General features: G+C 37.0%; 2 protein-coding genes across 4 annotated transcripts; both read right to left on the reverse strand.

Moving 5' to 3' along the window:
* Positions 1–9,351: 9,351 nt before the first annotated feature.
* On the reverse strand, positions 9,352–17,414 carry LOC130560530 (adhesion G-protein coupled receptor G2-like). 3 transcript variants are annotated; one of them, XM_057344374.1, is made up of 17 exons: positions 17,333–17,414; positions 17,004–17,036; positions 16,823–16,897; positions 15,807–15,974; positions 15,690–15,722; positions 14,570–14,702; positions 14,331–14,499; positions 14,128–14,262; positions 13,681–13,794; positions 13,556–13,604; positions 13,377–13,477; positions 12,882–13,003; positions 12,445–12,710; positions 12,267–12,357; positions 11,905–12,188; positions 11,678–11,804; positions 9,352–9,424 (listed from the first exon to the last, which is right to left on the reverse strand). In XM_057344374.1, the coding sequence occupies exons 1-16, from the start codon at positions 17,388–17,390 to the stop codon at positions 11,692–11,694; spliced, it is 1,944 nt and encodes a 647-aa protein (XP_057200357.1). In that variant the 5' UTR covers positions 17,391–17,414; the 3' UTR covers positions 9,352–9,424; positions 11,678–11,691. The 3 variants fall into 3 exon arrangements, with proteins under 3 accessions (XP_057200357.1, XP_057200356.1, XP_057200358.1); XM_057344373.1 differs by lacking the exon at positions 9,352–9,424 and having other exon boundaries at positions 10,135–11,804; XM_057344375.1 differs by lacking the exons at positions 9,352–9,424; positions 17,004–17,036 and having other exon boundaries at positions 10,135–11,804; positions 17,333–17,410.
* A 1,144-nt stretch (positions 17,415–18,558) lies between these two features.
* Positions 18,559–21,758, reverse strand: LOC130559832 (uncharacterized). The gene is made up of 9 exons (XM_057343111.1): positions 21,675–21,758; positions 21,412–21,477; positions 21,226–21,312; positions 20,963–21,124; positions 20,643–20,765; positions 19,320–19,419; positions 19,080–19,248; positions 18,868–19,008; positions 18,559–18,633 (listed from the first exon to the last, which is right to left on the reverse strand). Exons 1-9 carry the CDS (start codon positions 21,730–21,732, stop codon positions 18,559–18,561), a joined length of 981 nt encoding a protein of 326 aa, XP_057199094.1. The 5' UTR covers positions 21,733–21,758.
* Between the last annotated feature and the right edge of the window lie 1,817 nt (positions 21,759–23,575).

A 23,575-nucleotide genomic window follows, 5' to 3' on the forward strand; every position in this document is an offset into this window, starting at 1 on the left:
TTCTTTAGAAGACTGCACCCTCCCTCACCGGTGTTTCTTTTTTTGTCACTTTTTCCATTTTTCTCTGCTGTCGGAGGAAAACTTTCCACGTTTTTGTTGAATGCTGCGGTCGGAGTGATCAGGGTCGGTGAGCGCTCATCCTAAACTCATCCAGCGCTCGGTCAGCTCCAGAACGCACGTGTCTGCTCTTACAGACGGAGAAAGAGTTTTTCTTTGAGGTAAAGTCATGCAAATATATTTTATGTTCTCCTACCTGAAGTGCAGCGTTAATTGTAATATGATTATTATTATAAGGTTGTACAGGATTATTAAAGTTGTGTTCTGTTAGAGATGATGTGATGTGATTGTTTTCGTTGCGTGACCATGTTCTGCCCGTCTCTCACCACCTCCCCCTCCGGGCGGCATTCACACCCTAGTTAGGTGACACAAAGCTTGTTTTGGTACGCGTGAGTTCTGATACGTCCCCGTAAGCAGAGGTCATACAGAGGTCATCTGAGATCAATTTCATGATATTTACATAGGACCCTCAGTTTATATCTAAATTTAGTAAAACTGTCTATTTGTTGCTTTTATTTTTCTCAAACCTTTTGATTTTGGAAAATTGATGCTTATATGATGTAATATTTTGCAATATGATAAGTGAGAGAGGTTAAACAATTTGTTATATTAACAATTCTGGAGAACACTTTTACATGTCAGAACTACTCGTTTCAGTTTTATAAACGTGTTTTTATCTAAACATTCAAACTCAGGTAACACACACTGTAAAACAATCAAAAAAAAAGACAGACCTTTTTTGTAAACTGGAAAAACAGGAATATACCGTTGAATATTTTTTTCCTGTAAAATAAAAGTATGTAAGGATATATATATTAAATTGTTTTCCCCATTTTTCTTGTAAATTTGTTGTCTTTTTCTGTAATTTTATAGTTTTTGACCGTATTTCAAAAACAAACTGTAAAAAAAATCTTGTTAAAAAAACTAACATTTTCTGGCAGCTGGCGCAGCTGGCCGCAGGGGCGCCAGGAATAAACTGTAAAATATTTGTTTTCCCTTGTAAAATTAAAGTTCCCCAGTTTTTCTTATAAATGTACTCTTTTTCAGTAATGTTACGTTTTTTGACTAAAAATCTGTAAAAAAAAAACAGTCAAATTTAGATTTTTTTTAATCTGTAAAATTCTGTAAAATGACAGTTTTTTTACAGAGCATGTAAAATTTTGTTAGTATACTTCTATCCAGAACATGATGCATAATGGGATACGCTTACTCTTGAATACCGCTCCAGGTTTAGTGTGCGTAAGGTCAGTGCACTTTGACATTTTTTTTATTGAACATATTGAACAGAAAATATTTTAAGGCGTGGGACGGTGACTTCCAGTCACGTGCACGCTTTCAAGTGGCCAAGACCGTAAGTGTGGGTATTTGGACCAGGCCTATATTTGCTCTGTACTTGTACCCAATCTTTTGATTGAGATCTACTTAGAAGTGTTATGATATATTTTTAGTATACTTTGCTTGTAGTTGTGTTTAAGCACTTGAGCAGAATATTAAATCCTTTTTTCACATAGTTTTTCATACAGTCTATAAATGTACATGTTTACGTTTATATAATAACAAGTCAGCTTTGAGGTGATAGTAAGTAAAATACATGGAAGTATCCCTACGATACACATAAAAGTATACTTAAAGTGGGCCTGTTTACTACTAGTACATGGATATTAGTATACTAAGGCTTGGTTTCACAGACATGGTTTAGCTTAAGCCAGGACTATGCCTTAGTTGAATTAAAATATTTATGTCGCTTTTATGAAAATGCCTTAGAAGAATACATTACTGGTGAGCATCTTGAGACAAAACAATGGCACTGAAATATTTGAAGATATTTCTGGGCATGTTATATTCAGTTAAGACAGGTCACACGTTCATTTTAGTCTGAGACTAGCCTTGTCTGTGAAACCAGGCCTTAGTATACTTGGAATAAACTAGAACTTCATTGTACATTATACTTCATTACTAGAACGAACTTGAAGTAAACACCAAGAATTGGTGATAGTTGTCTAGTATTTTGCTGTTGTGTTGGGGATATACTGTGGGATTCAATGGAAAGTTGTTTAAGGGTTCAGAAGATTAATACGTTAAAAGTGAATAACTGTCTGTGTTTCATGACCAAATCCTTCAGCGGGTTGGGTTGCACGTCAAATAATTGCTGGAGTTATTTGCCAAATGCTGAAACGGAAGGTCAGTCTTTGTGTACTGTATGGATGTCATGAAAATAAAAGAGCAGTTAGCTGTGACTGTCTAAAAACACTCGTTATTAACAAGATGTCATGAGCCTAATTTCACTTTTCCATCTTTGTTTGGATTCAGTTTTTAGACTTTCAGCCGTCTTTGAACAGCATCTGTTGGAGTTTTGGCTTTTCAGTCTGAATCTCCTCCAGTGGAAAATGGGCCAGTGAGTGATATTTACTGGTGGTGGTGGTTTCGTGGTATGATGGAACAATAAATATTAATTACAGGAAGGTCGGTGTGGCGACTCAGAAGTACATTACATTAACTCAATTGGAAAGGATCCGTTTGCTACAACATTTCACCTTTCAGAAAGTCTCAGGTGGCTCCTCCCCCTTTTAAAATAACCAATAGTGTTTAGATTTATTTGTCTCACACACACAGCTATCAGTAAACAACTTGTAGTGAAATAAAATTGAATGAAGATGAAGTGCAGAGTGATGTCATAAAAATTGTTGATCTATATTAAAACCTTTTGATCTTTATTTGAATACTTTTATCTTCTGAATTTTGTCAATGTTTTAGAACACACTAGTTTATAGATATCTATAAATCTAACATATTCATACTAGTACAAGCCAAAATATTTGTAGTTCATGTGGACTATAATATATATATATACTGTATATGTCTGTGTGTGTGTGTTTATACTGTATTTATGTACAGTATATATATATATATATATATATATACTGTATATGTGTGCGTGTATAGCCTACTGTATGTATATACGTATATGTGTGTACTGTATATATATATATATATATATATATATGTGTGTGTGTGTGTGTTTATACAGTATATATATATATATATATATATATATACACATGTGTGTGTGTATACTGTATGTATATACAGTATATGTGTGTGTCTGTATGTGTATACTGTATTGATATATATACTGTATATATATGTGTGGTTGTTTCAGTAAAGTATAAATGTCTCAGAACAGAGTGTCGTTGTCATTGTTAAATATGAATTTTAAATTTTCTAATGATTTTGAGTTTGAAGAGATTAGCTGTCAGTATGATTTGTTAAATAGAATGTGTGTAGTGTACTACTGGACTGGACAGACACTGGAAACCAGACGCTAAGAGTAATAAATCACTGGATTCATGACGCTTCGATGAAATTTGTGCGCTTTGTGTGGATTAACCTTTGACCCCACCTGATTTCACTCTTTACTTCCTCTCAGTCCTTGAGCCCACATGTAGCAGAGTCTTCTCTTAAAGGGACAGATGCAAACATTTTGTCATTATTAGTCGCTCATACGTTGTGATTTTAATTTCTTGTTTTGCTCAGATGTTTCTTTCATATATCAGGAGATTTGATGGAGTTCTAAGATGTGTTTCGTTTCGTTTAAATTTTATCAACTCAGTCTCAGATGTTTCTCTTAACATTGCTCATGAGAAATAAAAAGAGACACAAATGAGAGTGCAATTGTTGAAAGAGTCTGAAAGAGTTCGTGAAAGAGTCGCATGAAGAGTCTGTGAACTGAATGTAGATTGTAGAAATTTGATGAGAAATGTTTGAGATCATTAGGAGATCTTCAATAATATTGACTTTTGATTGAAGACGCGTCAACAATGTCTCAAACTGAGCTCAGCTTAGCATCTCTTCTGAAACTCTAATGACAGAGACATTTGTGAGATTTCTGACTCTGTTTCTCAGGAGAAATATAAGACGAGTGTATTTGAGGATGACATTAGGTGGAATAAACAAAAACATGATTTTCAAAAGAATAGCTCCTTTATGCAAATTTTACTCCAACAAAGTGGCTGAAGGGCACAAAGCTGAGTTTTATCCTAAGACGGTGATGTCAGAGTGAAACGGTGCACGCGGAGCCGTCGGCGAGCGCAGATAATGCGGTTTGTCTGACCGCGCTTCCAATAGAGCCACATTATTGTTTTGCCACGATACCCCACGGGCCCAGCCGAACCACATCCGAAACACAAGCGTACGATACAAATGAGAATTGTTCTTAAACTCTCCTATTTCCAGTTCATGTTTCCTCGCAGGAACGAGCGGGTGGTCTTATAATGAGACCTCTGAACGCAAGCACAGACCTTTATTAGAGTTGATAAAAAAAATCTCACGATCTTCCAGACAGACGCAGGATTATTTGTGTAAGATGTGTAGCTCATTGTGATGGTGAAGATGATGGTGTATGAGCACGCATGTACAGACATAACACACCGCAGAAGCACACGGGATAAACCAGAAACAGATCCGTAACCCTGAAACTCCAAGACACGGAAATAAAAACGGTAGCGTGTACATGGACATCAGTGGTGTGAATGTATACGGTTAGTCATGTATCTTAAGTTTTTCGATATTTTTCACCTCACCACTAATAGTTCATAAAGTTTGTTTTGAATAGTCATGCGATGTGATAAACCTTTAAAAGCCAAAAATATTTTGTATGGTTTCTCAATTATTATACGAAGATAAAAGATTGTGTGCATAAAAAGTAAATATATGTTTTTTTGTAATTCTGTGAGCGGAGCAAATGCAAAAATCATGTAAATAAATTGTGGATGTTTTGGTTAGTTCGTGTCTACTGTCGTGAGAAGAACGCAGCAGGAGATCAGAGAGGTCGTGCTCTCCGTCTGAACACTTTAACAGGTTCCTGACCTCTCCTACACAACCCCGTGGAACACACACACACAGCACACACACACACGCACGCACGCACACACACACACACACACATCAGGATCCTCAAGTGATGATTGAATGAGTGTGAGGATCATCAGATCTTCTTACTCTGTAAAGATGTGTCCTTGTGGTTGTCTTTAGCTTTGACCTTTGACCCTAAACCAGCACTTATATCTTGAGGTCATCGACTGATGTCCCAGACAGACAGAGACACACACAGTGGGCGAGTGAGCTTTTTATTGTTCATCTGGCAGTGCTTCTGTGATGGGTCTTAAAATACAAATTGAACAATGGGAAAATAATTCTTGTTTTATTTACTTTTATCTGTAGCAACTTTCACAGTTTTGCATTGCTGCAACTTTATAGAAAAGACGTTTTAGCAAGACAGACATAAGAAAATAAAAATCAGGTAAAGAAAAAAAGAGTATAGAAATAAAAAACAGAAAATAAACAGAATTTTTGCACATATTTCGTAAGATGTATATTAGCAATAGACACCAAATAATTGTCTATTGGATTGGAACCAAACTGCACTGTTAAAAAACTTAAACTTGCACTTAACTTTAGTTAAAAAGTTGCCTTATATTTTTATGTTAAATCAAATTAGATCTTGAAGTAATTTGAACTGATAAATTATATCAACCTGACTTATAAATCAAGTTATAATTTGTATAACTTCATTTTATAAATGCAAAATTCAAGTACATTTTTCAATTCAGTTCATATTTGATTTAACTTAAAATTTAAAGTTAAACTTTGTAACTAAAGTTTTAAAGTAGATTTTTTTCCCCACTGTGTTATATTCATAGTTATGAAAAAATGCCAGAATCTGAGAATTTCTGAAAGGAAATTCTCAATATTTACCATTTCAAGAAATGGTCATGCATCAAAAATACTTGCGATTTCATCTAAAGGCTTGTACTTTATTTTTATTTCTGTTGTCTTTACTCTTTAAGTCATGTTAGATTTGATGCTACAGTTCTTAGCACATAGGATCCAGTCGGCCAGAGACGTCTGTCTGATGCGTTCATACATAGACCAACATTTAAAACATCTCAGAATGAACACGAGATTGTGTGAGGTGCCTTTAAATGAGAACACATCACCCTTACGTTTACTTTCTTTTGTTTAAACGACCCCTCATTCGAGCTCCACGTCATTAGGACTCTATGAAATGAATGATAGCTTTCCAGATGCCCGTGTGGTGCGCTTCATTTCCACACACACACACACGCACACGCACGCACGCGCACACACACAGAGCGTCTCCTCCTCTGCCCCTCCGTGAGATCAACAGTCACGCAAACGCTGCCCCGAGCGCAGACCTCTGCTTTAACTGCAGGAGAGCCAGACACTCGACAGACCCATGAGCTCCACACAATCTCTCATTTCAAGGACATATAAGGAAAAAACACAACAACACCAGACCTGAACTGAACTAAAACCATGACATCACATTCATTCATTTCAAACTTCACTGCGATCACACTATTGATGTTTATAGTGTCTGTGATCTGAATTAGGATCTGTGTTAAACTTCAATGTTTGAGAAAGAAAAATCACACGTGAGATCCCCTTAATGTCTCAATTCTTCCTCCTAGACATCAATGAGATTAAATCAAGAGCAAAGAGAAGTCTCATTTATTGAAGTCTCATCTGCGTCTCAGATAGTTCTCCTAAGAAAAAGAGTCACAAATGTGTCCGTCATTAGAGTTTGAGAAGAGATGTTGACAATGTGTCAAACTGAGCTCAGATTTGTCAAGTCTGCAATCAAAGATCTCAATATCAACTCAAACATTTCTCATCAAATTACTCAAATCCAGATTATTTGACCTCTACAATCCACATTCATTTTACACCTCCATACTCATGGATTTTCACAATTACACTCTCATTTGATTCTCTTTTTATTTCTTCTAAGCAATTTTTGGAGATACAGCTGAGACTAAGTTGATACTTAAATGAAACACACCTGAAAACTCCATCAAATCTCTAAATGATCAGATGTTTGTCAACGATCTTTTTCCTGTGAAATACTTCATTGCAGTAAAAGAATGTGCGAAGATTCTTCCATTTTAATCAATTCTATATATATAATATAAAATATATGCATACTGTACATAATAGAATTCCACACATAGCCCCAGAACGGGTACATGGACTCGTGTAATGGTGGCGCTCATGGATGTGTCTGCCAGCGTGCACTGAAACACCATTTGGCCGTCCACCAGACCACAGCTTCACATTGGAGTTTGTGGCGTACAGGAGAACGCTGATCTATCAGTCCTGGAACGTTTCATTTAATCACAAAGTGCTGCTCGGTGTTCATTCTTCAGTCGTGTGTTGTACAATCATCTGCCAAACTGGGGAAAGCTCAGATCTCACGCTGAAGGTTTGAGAGAAGTGCACGAGACTACGCAGGTAATGTGCAGCGTGGGGGTGAAACGATAGCTCGACTTATTCTCTTTGGGACGGCACAATCCTGGCACTCGTCTGGACGTCAGAAATTCCAGATTTGGTACACATTAATCTTCACGTTCAAAACGTTTTTGCTGAGTTGAGGCTTTTCACGGGAAATAAAGTATATAATAATGGTCATATATTATGAAATGTTTTTTAAGAGAACTTAATTAATATTCACATTTAAATCCAGTTGGTAATAGATCAGCTTGGAACATGAAAACTCATAAATTTGTCTTTACTTACTTAGCAATCATATTTACTTTGATTGCCAACAAAACACAGACGTATGACATAGTTTGACTTACCGCGTGCGGTTCATGTCCGGCATCTTTTAGCGCTGGGACCGCTCCATCTATCAGTTTCAAACCATCTCCAAATCCAGCGTTATATCCACCGTTTATATGACATCCATCACCGAAATGCCGTGAAAAAACAAACACACCTCAACTTCTCTCACTATCGCAAGAGTAACGAGCTGCAGCTGCAGGCCCACAGCGCAGCCGATCTTGACACAGCGCAGCCAATCTTGATGGTAAGTGGGTCTTCCTATCGCTCGTCAGTTGACGCGTGGGCGGGCTATTTCTTTCGCCTTGCCGTGGGAATGCTTTGCCGGGAGAATTGCCCAATAAGGGACTAAGAAAGTTGTTACGTAACGGTTTTTCATGTTCCAAATGTTTTTTTTTCTGAAACCTATACGAACCTTGGGGGAGTGTATCGAGCACAGAAATACTGCGTAATACGTCCAACTCGTATTTTGACAAGTTGACCATGTTAAGCACGAGAAGACGGCACGTTTAACATGGTAAAGAAGTCAGAATGCATGAAACACCGTTAAATCTCCCCTTCAAAGTTTAAGCTCTTAGTGTTTTCAATGCAGAAAATAGATTTTACGTTAACGATTGATACATGAGTTATGTGAACTAATGGTTTTAAGTACAGACTACTAACATCAACCTGACTGCATAAGATTCTATGTTAACACAGTTAAGTTTAAGTTTAGATTCAATTTGTTTAAATAGCGTTATATCCAACTGTATACTTAAGTATACTATTTTTACGTGTAATTTACAACTAGTACACTTGTTAGTGTACCATTTCAATAGCACTTAATTAGCCCACTTCTTAGTTTATACTTAAAGTATACTTTAGGGGGCGGTTTCCCGGACAGTCTCAGACTAACTTAAATGTAAGATGTCTTGATCGAAAACAACTTGCACTGGCATATCTTCAAATATATCAGTGCACTTGTTTTGTCTCAAGATGCACACCAGTAATGTTTCTTTGTAAAGTATGTCTTTAAAAACGACTTAAATATCCTAATTTAACTACAGCCTAGTCCTGGTTTAAGATAATCCCTGTCCGGGAAACCGCCCCATAGGTGTAACAGTGGTAAACTGGTTTTAAAAGAAGTACAGTACACTAATAGCACACTGATTGATTCTGTAAATAAGGCCCAGGGCCAACTGTACAACATCACATTATTCACTGAATAAGTTACACTGAAAATGTAAAAAAATATTTATTTAAAAACTTCTTGTCAACAAACCTGCCGTGCTCTTAACAGAGAGAGAAAACTCCGCAGCCTGTGGTTTGGCACTTGTAATAATTCAGACTATTAATCATCTGCACACAAACAAACGTTTGTCATGAATGTTCATGTCTCTGACAGCTCGGACAGCGTCCGGCCTTCCCTTCGAGAGCATCGCTGCCTGTTGCGCATCAGACGTGATGACTTTCCCACACATTTCCTGATCTGAATCCACACTCGCCACATCAGACTGAGGTTCCGATCCGTGTAAACATTTCTCATGCACCGCACTTCTTTTCCCGGTCCTTCCCTGTCGCCAAAGAGATGATTTGAAGGGAAGCTGCTGGAGCCACACACGGAGACTCTGGAGCGTCTGTACACACGTGAGTCTGAGATCCACAGAATGAGGAATGCACCGGATGATATTCAAACCTCTGTGCTGCTCGACACTAAACCAATACATCATCGTCTTGGCATGTCAGGAGCCTATATTATAGGGACGTGAAAAAATAAAAGTTCTGATTGTTAGGTGTCAATGAGACCAGATGTGTTGTGAAATAATCATGATAAACTCGGGCCCTGTATTAAAGCCAAATGTGAACGCGTGACGTGACGTCAATCATCACAAACTGAATACAGAAGGTTGATTCGTCACTGTAGTAAATCATGAGTCAATGGCCGACTGTGATAGCAAGAGTAAGAGTCATGAATCTGAAACATTTACATCCACTGAATCATGTTTCAGTCTGTGTCTCGTGAACGTCTCCCAACTCCAGCTGAGATTCACTCATGAGTTTCATTTACAGCCAAGTCTGAAACCTCACAGCGCCCCCTTGTGGATCATCCATCTGTCTGCTTCTACGTTTTTATTTTCCACCTATTTTCAAACCTGCGGTCATTTTGTGTAAGAAATATGTGTTGAACATTTTATTCACATTTTTAGGAACTCATTTAGAAATTAAAAGTCTTGTTATTTGGTTAATAAATAAATGTTTCAAATAAATGATTTTAATAAGTGGTTATTATGACATGTACACAGTTCACAAAATAACTATATCTGAAAGGAAAAGTTTTAGGATAAATATGCTTACAACAAAACTCAAAGCAGTGATATCTTTATGTAGTTTTCTTTCTTTATTTTATAGTGTATGCAGATTATATTTAGTGATGTTTGCAAAGATAGAAATCACTATTACTGCTGTTTCATTCTAATTCAAAACAGTGATTATAATTATTTGAAATAAATGAAATCATATTTGGTAAATATACTGATTATAGGATACATTCATTATAGTACATTAGGGGTGTAACGATATCAAAATCTTAATGTGCGACAATACCTCGGTATAAAGTCCACGGTACGGTATTTGTTGCAACGTTACAAATGATGCGTGCCAAAAGCATCCTCTTTTCTTTATCCTCTACTCATAACCAGTGTTGGGTGTAACTAGTTACTAAGTAATTAGTTACTGTAATTTAATTACTTTTCCCTTGAAAAAGTAAAGTAAGGGATTACTCTTATTTTTTCGGTAATTTAATTACAGTTACTTTTGATGTAATTAAACTAAATACTTTGTGTAATATATGTGTGTAATAGTGGAATTGACATCAACATTCAGAGTCTAACTTTAAAATCTGTGCTTTAATGTATAATTCTCACATTTGTAATACTTTGGTCAGTTAATAAGTGTACTTTATGTAGTTTCATATTGTTTATTTGAATGAATGAAAAGAGCTCTTTCGTGCCTATCCTTGAATCACTTAACTAATCAAGGTTGATGTAGGGTATAGAAAGTAATTAGTAATAAGTAACTAAATACTTTTTGGAGAGAGTAATTTGTACAGTAATCTAATTACACTATTGAATATGTAATTAGTAACTAGTAATCAATTACTTTTTCAGAGTAACTTACCCAACACTGCTCATAACTGTCGTTTAGACCAGTGGTTCTCAAACTTTTTCGTTGTAAGGCCCCCTTTGTGTTAAGTGCATCGCTTTGCAGACCCCATATAAAGACGTATAATCTTAAACTTAGAATTTTAATTAAACCAAAAACATTCAGTTATACAATGCTGGAACCTCAATTCGTTTAGTTGGTGGTGTCATTTTTCTGATGTTTGATTGAATAAAATCTATGATAAATTTCTATATTTCATAAAATGCCACAAAATCTGTGGTCCCCCTGGATCCATCTTGGGGCCCCCAGTTTGAGAACCACTGGTTTAGAGGTGTGAGTTATAGTATGAAATTAGCCAAATGACCTAAAAATACCTTTATAAAATAAAATAATTGCATCAGATGGACCGTGCCAAAGGTAACGTCTATTATTGTTCTGACATCCTCTATGTTAGGCCCGGAAGACCTATCGTTTCATAAAGTCATGTGACCACGATCATTTTGAGACAATTTTGCTATAACAAAATATGGATCATATTGTTACATCCCATAGTACATATATTTAAAAGTCAAACCGTTTCATAACAATAACATTACCCACAACCACATAAGTGTCTGTCTTGAACCTACAACTTAAAACCCAGAGATTAAATAGACAGGATGTTAAAAAATGGAAAAGAATTATTAAACAAACTCGCTTACTTTTAATCCTTTTAAAATGGATTCAGGTGATCTTATTAATATGTCTTATTTTTATCTTCCCCTATACAGTAGCAATGACCCCTAGATACCACAGTAATGGAATCTATAACAGTTATGCTTTATTACACGAAACACAGCACCTTCACTATTATGTTTAGATATTCTCTTGTGTAGTGTTAATGGAGGAAGAGGATCTGTCGGGATCATCAGAGAAACTGCCCTCGACATCATTACGAATGTGATAATAATACAGAAAGAGAAAAAACCCTGAAGAACAACAAACAAACAAACAATTAGGGACAAATCCTTCATCCTTAAATCACAGGCGATATATTTATTACACATGTAGTGCAGGAGTATTTCTCACCCTGAAAAGAGTTGAGCACACAGAAGATATAGTAGGACGGGATGATCATGTCTCCATAACTGAAGAAAGCCACGGCCCACGTCAAGCCCAGGAGAACAAACAGACTCAAGATCATCAGCAGACGCTTCTTCAGCGCTGCTTTCTTGACATCAGCCACGCGCACGTTTCTTGCTTGAATCATTTTGGTGACGATCATGACGAAGACTCCTGTTGTGAAACTGAAGACCAAGGAATAGTAGCCGATGTTCACTATGTAGTGAATGTAGTGATTTGTGATCCAGCACCTGTGATGAGAAAGTCAAAGACTGTGAAGATGAAGGGCTCATTATTTACAGTCCCGTGACGCGTGAAGCTAAACTTACATTCGTGTTGTTTTTTCAGCCGTGGATTGAATGACGACTGACTTGTATTCTCCGAGAGCAGCGATAATCACAACGACTGGACACGAACACACTGAAAACAGATCGAGACGAGCTCAACTGTCTGCGAGTTTTCACGTCCTCTTCATAGAATGGAAAAGGAAGATTTGCTTGAACTCACCCCATCCTGACACAATGATCTTCTTCATATAGTTTTGGATGGTGATATTTTGTCGGATGAGCCAGAAATACACATGAAGAGCTTGAAGGAAGAACCAGGTGAATGTTGACAGCATAGAGTAGTGCATGATCAACGCTATGACAGTGCATACCGAGCTGGACTGTGTGTCGGCGATGCTCTCGTTGGACAAAAACGATAAATTCAGCGTAAATAAAGCCACAAACATATTGATCAGGATCTTCGTGGACTGGCTCGATTTGTTTTTCCTGTCGAAATACAAAAGCAAAAGTCACCTTCGACTGACGCACAACTGATGCAGGACGAGTTACACACGAAAGATAAATAATCAACCTAAACAAGCATCAGTAAGAGGGATTTGTGACTTTACGAACATCACTGATGTGTTGTATGTGTGATTACAGTATGTGATACTGTACCGTAACAAGCAATGCATGAACAGAGCGATGCCCAGAAAAAACATGGATGAAGCACAACCAATAGAAGAGATATAAGTCAATGAGTCCACATGAGATGAGGGGATGTCTGCATTGGGAATCGACTGAAAGATGAAAGAACAGAGATGGTTACACATACATCAGTAGATTTCAATTCAGTTGTCTCATGACAGACTGACTGCTGTTCACGACATTATTCATATTCAACTTCACATCTGTTTTATATGTTTGCTGATGTCAGTTTTTCTCTGGAGAATAATACTTCAGTAATCGCACATGTGCAGAGTTTCCAAAGAGATCTTAATATGACCATCAACAAATTCTCAAAGGATCACTCGCTCTTACTGTATGTCAACAATTGACTCATTTGTGTTTATTTCTACTCAAGAGAAACGTGAGACAAATCTGATACTTTAATTCACTTTAAAAAAACATTAAAAACTGATGAAAGAGCAAACTTTGAGAAACACATCTTACCATCAGCACCGCGAAGAACGTCAGATGTGAACATGAGCACTTGATGATTGTCATGTTGATTATTTGTGTGTCACAGCCGAATGTTGTCCACTTCAGGTTTCCTACACAAAATGAGATAAAAAATGAGATAAAAAAGGGAAAACTGATTGTGCAATACAACTATTTGAAACTGTATTTACCTCTGCCGTCCCAGGAATTGCAAGACCAAACCGAAGGATTTTCAACAACCTGTACAAAAACACAAAGTTTGATTTTCATTTTTGTTACAGTTATACGTTTTTTCTAGTATGGAAAAAATCACTACCAGATTTCCAGCTCGGATGATTATCTCAATATTGTCAGTAAGATTTGAGATATTGGCTCCCATCGATATTCCATAAACCTCATTATTCAAAACAGTGTGATTTTGATCTTCTTCCTAAAGCAGAAAGAGTGAATAATCTCATTCTAACATGATGGAATTAGACAGGTAAAGAAACAGGTGTGTTTAATATTCCTACCAGCAACATTTACAGGCCCAAACACCACAGAGATAGAAATGTTTAAAGCTGAACACTATCTAAAGAATCAGCGGATCTACTGTATCGGTGTAAGCAGGGGTGTAGCTGCCGTGAGACCCCAGCGTGAAGATGTTGAGACGTTTCATCATTATTTGTGTCAGATTTCACAACATTATGTGGTTATAGAGACAGAAAGAGGCAGAAAGCTGATACAAAAAGTAAATCTTGTGGAAATCAATGTGTACGATTACATTGACGTCCATGTTTTTGAACTGAAGAACTCCAACAAATGCGCTTCCGTTGTTTTCCAGACGGGATTTATTGAATGCCTCCGCTGAGATTTTTACTAACCAGGAATACTGTTTCTGCCCGATATTTTGAGTAACCTGTAAGAAAATGACACCACGATAAATGAAAGATCACATCTCAGAAGAGGCGTGAAGAAGACACCTACACTTATCTCATCCTGATCTGATGAGGAGAACATGGTGACGTCTTTGGGTTCTGTGTTCCTGTCCTGTCTGTACACGAGACCTTTAACAACTTCCATGACAATCTCTTCAGTACTTTCATTGTTTTTCTCCATTTCGTCCACTATGGTCTCAAAGCCACTCATTAAATCTCTGAAACATGGTTGAAGTCACATGATGTTCTGCAGTAGAGATTAAGACAACAGGGGACAGGTTCACTTACGACGCTTCTGAAGCACTGATGGTTGCTGTTGAAGTCGATGGCGTTGATGAATTGATGGTCAGAGATGGACTGCTGCATGTAACACACACAGCTTGAGTCCCTTTCACATGCAGAAGATATTCGCTTCCGGTATCTCATGAAAATAAAGATATTCTATTAGCGCAGTGGTTCTCAAACTGGGGGCCCCAAGATGGATCCAGGGGGACCACAGATTTTGTGGCATTTTATGAAATATAGAAATGTATCATAGATTTTATGCAATCAAACATCAGAAAAATGACACCACAAACCAAACGAATTGAGGTTCCAGCATTGTATAACTGAATGTTTTTGGTTTAATTCAAATTCTAAGTTTAAGATTATACGTCTTTATATGGGGGGCCGCAAAGCGATGCACTTAACACAAAGGGGGCCTTACAACGAAAACGTTTGAGAACCACTGTATTAGCGTGTGTGTGTACAGGTTTTATTGTGGGGACCCGCTAGTGTGCGCAGAATTCAAATGGAGATTTAAACACTATGTTTATTTGAAAATCAAAAAATGCTGTTTTTTCTGTGATAGTAATGTAGGGTTAAGAAAAACATGTACAGTTTGTGCGACACGCGACAAGTAATGATAGCACATATGCATCTTCATGCACTTAAGTCACTTTGGACGAAAGCATCTGCCAAATGCATTTAGGTGTTTCTTATCAGCCCTTTTTAATATGAGTTACTAATGTATTATCTAATCCTGCAAGCCCTACAGTAAGTAAGATAATGCACAGCCAGCCCATTGTTATCGCAGAACAAACCCCACAGGGTGATCAGGACCTGACGCTGAAATTTTGCAATGACAACCAGCTGCCTGTACATGATCCTGCTTATTGTACTGATACTAACCTCATAAGTACATTTTTGGAAATTAAATATCTTGTATGCTCATCTGTATGCAGACCTTGCATGAGGAAAACCCATTTACTTTTGGTTTTAAGGCAAGATGGAGATGAACATGCAACTTGATTTAATCTTTTGTAAATATAATCTCATATATCAAGCATATATTTATTGCATTAATGTATAATTTAAACTGCAATGGTCAAGATGACTACGGTACAGTTGTTATGGGGGAATAACATACCGATGATTGTCACGACTGGTTGTCCAGAGTGCCCTGTAGAAGTAGAAGATATAAACTGAGACACTAAATGCTATAATCTTTCCTGTCTGTATGAATAAAAGTAAGTGTGACACACACCTGTTAAATTCGTACAGTCAACTGATCGCAGATTTTGCAGCTGATCTGACAGGAACAACACGTCTGGGTCAATGATCTCATTCGTTATTACTTTATATAGGCCTGATAAACCCCGTCCTTTTGTTATTTTTAATTGAATTGGTTTTCCTGATGGCGTTTTGCATTTTCCTAAAAAGCAAAGCGATCATATGTTACATTTGCTGAAGCGGTTATGATTGAAGGGGAACTCAGCCAAAAAAATGAAAATTCTATCATGAATTACCCTCATGTCTATAAAAATGTCTAAATAAAGCGACGAGCATACTTTTTGTGCGCAAAAAAACAATAATGATGACCATATTCAACTATTTCCTGACTTCCGCGTCAGTGTAAAACGCGCGCCCGGACGACCACGCGACACATGCGTGTGCTGACGTAAAACGGCGGCTCCTGCGTCCGCTCAACATGCATGCGTTGTGAACGCGGGCTCGGTCCTAAGGTTGTTGAACGACTTGAGGGTTAGTAATTCATGACAGAATTGTCATTTTCTGATGGAGTATCCCTTTCCAGGCTATGTTTGAACTTAAGAAAGGATGTAGCATAGTGCACGGTGGGCAAAATATGTATTTAACATGCCAACTTTACTACACACAGTTCACATGAACAGTTCAGCCATTTTTGGCAGACATAAGTAGTAGTAAAAAAAGAAATTGAAAATTTCCAAAAGACGAAATCAAGCCCCATCGTACATATTTTTCCCGATATACATCACAATTCGAAAAAAACCCACCATTACAACCTTCGTTTTATGCCGACCTCCACAAGGAGTCGACATGAAATCAATATGAGAGGGATTTTAGTATGAATACGTTAGCCTTAAGAATATCTATTACTGTAAGGCCAACAAAAAAATCACATGTAAGATGTAAGCATTCAAAACGTGCGTGTTAAATACATGTTTCCCCCACTGTATTAATAGGAAATGTATTCTAATAGGAAAAAAAATTCTATACATAATTTAAACACACAGATTGTACCATCGGTAGATGGGTAGTTTTTGCCATTCATTTTGCATCGGTTCCCATTCAGCGTATTACATGTCAGTTTTATAGCTGGAAGAAAGAATTAACTGAATGAATTTGTCAGTTTTCACATGCAGGTACATCCAGAAATTAAATATACTGCTAACATGAGTGTTGAAAAATTCTATACCTATACCTGGACAGGCTTTGGATTTTTGCTGTTCACACACTTTTGAACAGGTTGCACAACAAGAAGACAACAATATGAAACTATAAGCAAATTTGTGCATTTGTATACACTACATGGTCATCATATTCTTAACACCAAACTCAGACTATAAATTCAATATCTAGAAGTGAATTTTCTATAACTCACTTAGGAGTCCTAATGTAATTGTGACCTAAAAGGTATTTTTGCAATCAAACAGATTACATAGAGACCATCAATCAAACACATTTATTAGCACTACATTAACTCAATGAAAAAATGAAATAATGAATACAGGTTGTTAGAAAGCAACATACTTATCTGGCATGTAGCACAGAAGATGATCCAGAGAAAAGTGTGTTTTTGCCAAGACATCGTCCTCGGTGACCGCGGCCTGTGAGAAACACTAAACACAACCATTAATGATCATTCTGATGAAGACTAAATGAAAGGATAGTCCACAGACGATTTTACCTGTTCATGCATCAATCCACAAGATCATGTGTTGAGTTTTCACTGATGGAAGAGTTCATTTACATTTTCAAACATGCAAATCAAGTTTCAGTTACACACACTCCTCTACCGACCCAAAAACACATTATATTTATAGAGATGGGATCGTCCAACATTTATGAGTGAATAATAGACAACATTTACATTCATTTAACAATATTTCATTTTCTCATGCAGCAGAAATCCTTTAAATATGAAACTTTCTATAAGAAGAATAAAAACTCATATTCACAAAAGAGAGAAAACAAACATTATATTCATTTACACGGGAAGACGTAAACCTACACGCATCAAAACGTTTCATCTATGTTTAATGTTATTGTTACATGTTTTTATTTATTTCGATTTTGTTTTGATGTTTGATTTATCATGTATGAGAAACATAAATTTATGGACAGATTATAAAACTGTGTTGCGTGCTGCATTTTACATAAACAGATCTAATCTTATGGTATTCATGCCCATCACGACATTCTCTGCTACGATGCAAATATGTTTTCTAGAAGAGGCCTTTTTTCAAGCCCTATATGGCATTTCTGCTTATTTGTTCAGTACTTTCACCATGTCGATTCTAATGAATAACCACATTAACACCTCTGTATATCTCATATCAGTTTGTTTTTATTTCATTTAAAACGCCTTACAAATCAAACCGGAAGTGTGTCCATACAGAGCAGGATTTATATTGTTCATCAGATACAGACAGATCTGAGGATCATTCACAACTACATCTGAGAGTCTGTTGTGTTTCACAGGAGGACATGAGCTCAACTTTAACAACTTCGAGTAATAGGGACTCACAAAACCTGCCTATGTTTTCAGGAAAGATTAGTAAATCAATAATGGTTCATAACTGTCAACTTACAGTTTTTTTCAACTAGCATTGTTCAATACTGAAGCCACATTTTCAAAACACACATTCAGCGAAACAGAAGTCTGTGCAGACCAAACTGTGACTCATTTCTCATTGCTTTCAGACAAAATGCATTCAGTGACCACATTTTTCAAAATTCACAAACACTTTCGTCATTCATATAGTCCACAACCTGCANATTGATATTCCATAAACCTCATTATTCAAAACAATGAGATGTTTAGCTTCGTCCTAAATCAGTAAAAATGATCAAATTAAATGTTTGTAAACTAACGGTACTGTTTAGCGTGATGACAAAATGTTTATGTGCTCTCCTACTTGTAAGTCGCTTTGCGCGTCTGCCAAATGAATAAATGTAACGTAGGCTAATATAAATGTAGTATAATAGATGTTAAGACTCCTAAGACCCATAAAAATGTGGAAAATTGCACAACATTTTGAATTGAAGTCAATGTGTACGATTACATTGACGTCCATGTTTTTGAACTGAAGAACTCCAACAAATGCGCTTCCGTTGTTTTCCAGACGGGATTTATTGAATGCCTCCGCTGAGATTTTTACTAACCAGGAATACTGTTTCTGCCCGATATTTTGAGCCTCGGTAACCTGTAAATAAACAAGATAAATGAAAGATCACACAACAGATGAAGAGTGTTTGAACGTTTCTCAAGACCTACACTTATCTCATCCTGATCTGATGAGGAGAACATGGTGACGTCTTTGGGTTCTGTGCTCCTGTCCTGTCTGTACACGAGACCTTTAACTCCTCCCATGACAATGGGTTTAATGCTTTGATTGTTTCGTTCCATCTTGTCTGCAATGTTCTCGAGGTTGTCCATCATCCCTCTGAAACATGATTGTAAAATCACATGATGTTCTGCACTAGAGATTAAAACAACTGATGACGGGTCGCTTACGAAGCTTCTGAGGAACTGGTGGTTTTTGATGGTTTGATGCAGCTCACACACTTCGTTTGAGTCCCACTGACCTGCAGAACGTATTTGCTTTCTTTTTTTCCTGTAGCTCATGGAAACACATGAGATTTTATGTCTTTCTTTTGTCTGTCCTCAACATTAAATCTGTGACCCTGGACCCCAAAACCAGTCAAAAGTCGCTTGTTTGTAGCAATAGCCTGCAATACATTGTATGGGTCAATGTATTGTTTTATGCTAATAATGATTAGGATATTAAGTAAAGATCATGTTCCATGAAAATATTTTGTAAATTTTCTATCGTAAATATATCCAAACTTTATTTTTGTGAGTGGATGCAGCACAATCATGAACAAAAATGGCCGGAAACACACAAGCAAACATCACTCGCTGCTGCCCGCTCTTTGGGAATGACCCATTCAAGTGTGGTATCTGTAAAGTTTAGAATTTCTGCTTTCAGGATCGTCTGCTCTCCACAACGTCATTACAGCAGTAAGCCGATAGAGAGCGTTAAAACAAACCTGTTTCTTCTTAGCAACGGCCTGCTACAGCGCCTCTGATGGACAACTTTAAAGGCCATTTTCTCAATATTTAAAAAAAAATTGCATCCAAAAATTCCAGATTTTTTAATAGTTGTCTCTTGCCTTATTTATTCAGCTTTTAGATTATGTAAAAATCTCAATTTCGAAAAATGTACCCTTATGACTAATTTTGTTGTCCAGTGTCACATTTATTAGATGATGAGTCTATATAATATGTCTAGTTTGTCAGGGTTTTTGCTCATTTTTCATGGAAGCTGTTTTTTGTAAATGATGACAGAACTGGTGACAGGAAAGGAACTTATAACAGTACCATAGAGACATTTTGGTGGTCTAAAAGAGAGGTCTTAAAGTCGCCGTGAACCGGAAGTGGCGATCGTGTTTACTTCCGTATTTTGACGCATTTCCGAGTGAAATGGAATTTCGAATGAGAAAAATAGTGGGAGTGGCTTTTGTCTTTCTCTGTGATTCGATTGGATGTATAAAAGCAACCGTTGCATTTTGAAATGGAACTGGCAGCAGACTGACAGTTGAAGGGGAGGAGTTAACGGATGCTCCGCCCAAGCCGTTAACATGCGTCATCTGAGATAGATAGTCACTACATGAAGGAAGTGCATTTTCAGATTTTAACTGAAGATTATGAGGGCACACGAATTTTAAAAAGAGAATGACCCACATTGATAAGCTATTTACTATTAGCGCTGCAATATTCCATGAAAAATTAGGCATTGTCATTTTTAATTTCACTGGGACTTTAAGACACATTTACCGTCGCATGCAGAATGGCTGTAGGCCGCCACATAACAGGTCTCCTGAGGATCAACAAGATATTCTTTGACATTCAAAATACCTCCAAGATCACGCAGGCAGATAAAAGATGCGTGTGAGTAACCTGTTCAACATAAAAACAAAAATGTTTTTTTGTGATTCTGTTTATGTTAAAGGCACAGCAATGACGCACATCCCTACACGTCAATTAATTCTGATACAGTAAAACAAACTGCAGGAAACAGGTTTTGTTTGTTTCACCTGCTGTGTTTCAGTGTTTCACATGTTCTGTCTGTGTGTATAAAAGTAACTGACACACACCTGTTAAATTCTGATCAACGTTTGATGGCAGATATTGCAGCTGATCTGGCAGGAACAACATTGTGATGTCTCTCACGGTCTCATTCATCATTACTTCATATTCACTCCCATTGCTTGTTATGGCGAAATGAAATGTGTCTCCAGATTCTGTTGTGCAGTTTCCTGAACATCAGAAACATAATTCCCTTAGCAAATGTAAAATGTTAAAATGACCTAGAAAATATAAGTGTATACAAATACTCAAACAAATACGTAGACTGTACCCATTGAAGATGCTTCTTGTTTCACATTCATTATGCAAAAGTTCTTTGTCAGTGTATCGCCGCCTGGTCGGCACGTCAGTTGTACAGCTAGAAGAAAAATCAACTGAGTTTGTCGGTTTTCACGGGTACATTCATCATTTAAATATACTCAAATATAACATGAGTGTGGATGTATTATACATTTACCTGGACAGCCTGTGTCTCCTGAATAAACACTCAGGTTATGACCCACAATCATCATTTTTGAGCAGGCTGAACAACAAAAAGACAAAATTATATGAGCATAAAATATTTGTGAACATTAAATGTATAATAGTATTTATATGGTCTTTTAAAAATTATTTAAAAATGTAATTGTGCTCTAAAAAGTACTTACGTACAACATGTTAATTTATGTTAGCTTTCTTTTAAAAGAATGAATAGGAGTTATTAAAAAATAAGCAACATACTTATCTGGCATGTAGCACAGAAGATGATCCAGAGAAAAGTGTGTTTTTGCCAAGACATCGTCCTCGGTGACCGCGGCCTGTGAGAAACACTAAACACAACCATTAATGATCATTCTGATGAAGACTAAATGAAAGGATAGTCCACAGACGATTTTACCTGTTCATGCATCAATCCACAAGATCATGTGTTGAGTTTTCACTGATGGAAGAGTTCATTTACATTTTCAAACATGCAAATCAAGTTTCAGTTACACACACTCCTCTACCGACCCAAAAACACATTATATTTATAGAGATGGGATCGTCCAACATTTATGAGTGAATAATAGACAACATTTACATTCATTTAACAATATTTCATTTTCTCATGCAGCAGAAATCCTTTAAATATGAAACTTTCTATAAGAAGAATAAAAACTCATATTCACAAAAGAGAGAAAACAAACATTATATTCATTTACACGGGAAGACGTAAACCTACACGCATCAAAACGTTTCATCTATGTTTAATGTTATTGTTACATGTTTTTATTTATTTCGATTTTGTTTTGATGTTTGATTTATCATGTATGAGAAACATAAATTTATGGACAGATTATAAAACTGTGTTGCGTGCTGCATTTTACATAAACAGATCTAATCTTATGGTATTCATGCCCATCACGACATTCTCTGCTACGATGCAAATATGTTTTCTAGAAGAGGCCTTTTTTCAAGCCCTATATGGCATTTCTGCTTATTTGTTCAGTACTTTCACCATGTCGATTCTAATGAATAACCACATTAACACCTCTGTATATCTCATATCAGTTTGTTTTTATTTCATTTAAAACGCCTTACAAATCAAACCGGAAGTGTGTCCATACAGAGCAGGATTTATATTGTTCATCAGATACAGACAGATCTGAGGATCATTCACAACTACATCTGAGAGTCTGTTGTGTTTCACAGGAGGACATGAGCTCAACTTTAACAACTTCGAGTAATAGGGACTCACAAAACCTGCCTATGTTTTCAGGAAAGATTAGTAAATCAATAATGGTTCATAACTGTCAACTTACAGTTTTTTTCAACTAGCATTGTTCAATACTGAAGCCACATTTTCAAAACACACATTCAGCGAAACAGAAGTCTGTGCAGACCAAACTGTGACTCATTTCTCATTGCTTTCAGACAAAATGCATTCAGTGACCACATTTTTCAAAATTCACAAACACTTTCGTCATTCATATAGTCCACAACCTGCANAAAGCGTCTCCGTACACCCAGTCCTTCCCTCTGCGGTAGTAGTCAGCCCTGAAAGGCAGACAGAAGAGGACCACAGAATCTGCCACGGCCAGGTGGGCTAGATAAACAGAATTGGGCTTCCAGGTGTCCCTGTGATAGAAGAACATTGAGAGAGCGAGGACGTTTCCCATAAGGCCAAAAATGAATTCTGTGAATAGAATAGGGGGCAGAACTTGATCCAAGATTGGTGCGTTGAAAGCGCAGCACTTTGAAGAGTTGTTCATGGTTCTTCAGATATCTGCTGTTTCATCTCAATATGGCAGTGATCGCCCCAAGACTGGCTCTTAAATATGTCTGCTGACATGCAAATGATGTAGTTGTTTGCGTGCACATGGACAACAAAAACCCAGGTGTGGTGGGTAAATGGTCTCAGGAGGCATTTGGGCCTCTTATGAAATTAATAATCGTATGTGATCTGTTTATGTGGTTTTTCTTACCTATGCCAGGGGATGGCTTCTGTTCTGCCTTGGCACGGTTTACATTAGTGAGAGAAGCATCAGTGGCCTCTGGTGTTTGGTTTGTGCTACAGCTGAAAATTCTTTCTTCATTTATTCATCCTCATGTGATGTTAAACCTAAAGTCTCCCTTTCTTTCTTCTGCAAAACACAAAAGAA

This window comes from Triplophysa rosa, linkage group LG10 (assembly GCF_024868665.1).
Source record: "Triplophysa rosa linkage group LG10, Trosa_1v2, whole genome shotgun sequence".
NCBI lineage: Eukaryota > Metazoa > Chordata > Actinopteri > Cypriniformes > Nemacheilidae > Triplophysa > Triplophysa rosa.

Excerpts from the sequence above, each read along its gene's own strand:
- LOC130560530 (XM_057344374.1), bottom strand. The coding sequence starts at position 17,390 with ATGTCTTGGCAAAAACACACTTTTCTCTGGATCATCTTCTGTGCTACA. Across the intron at positions 15,975-16,822 it reads AAACTACCCATCTACCGATG|GAAAATGCAAAACGCCATCA; the intron begins GTACAATCTGTG and ends TTTGCTTTTTAG. Across the intron at positions 13,605-13,680 it reads TCATCCGAGCTGGAAATCTG|GTTGTTGAAAATCCTTCGGT; the intron begins GTAGTGATTTTT and ends GTTTTTGTACAG.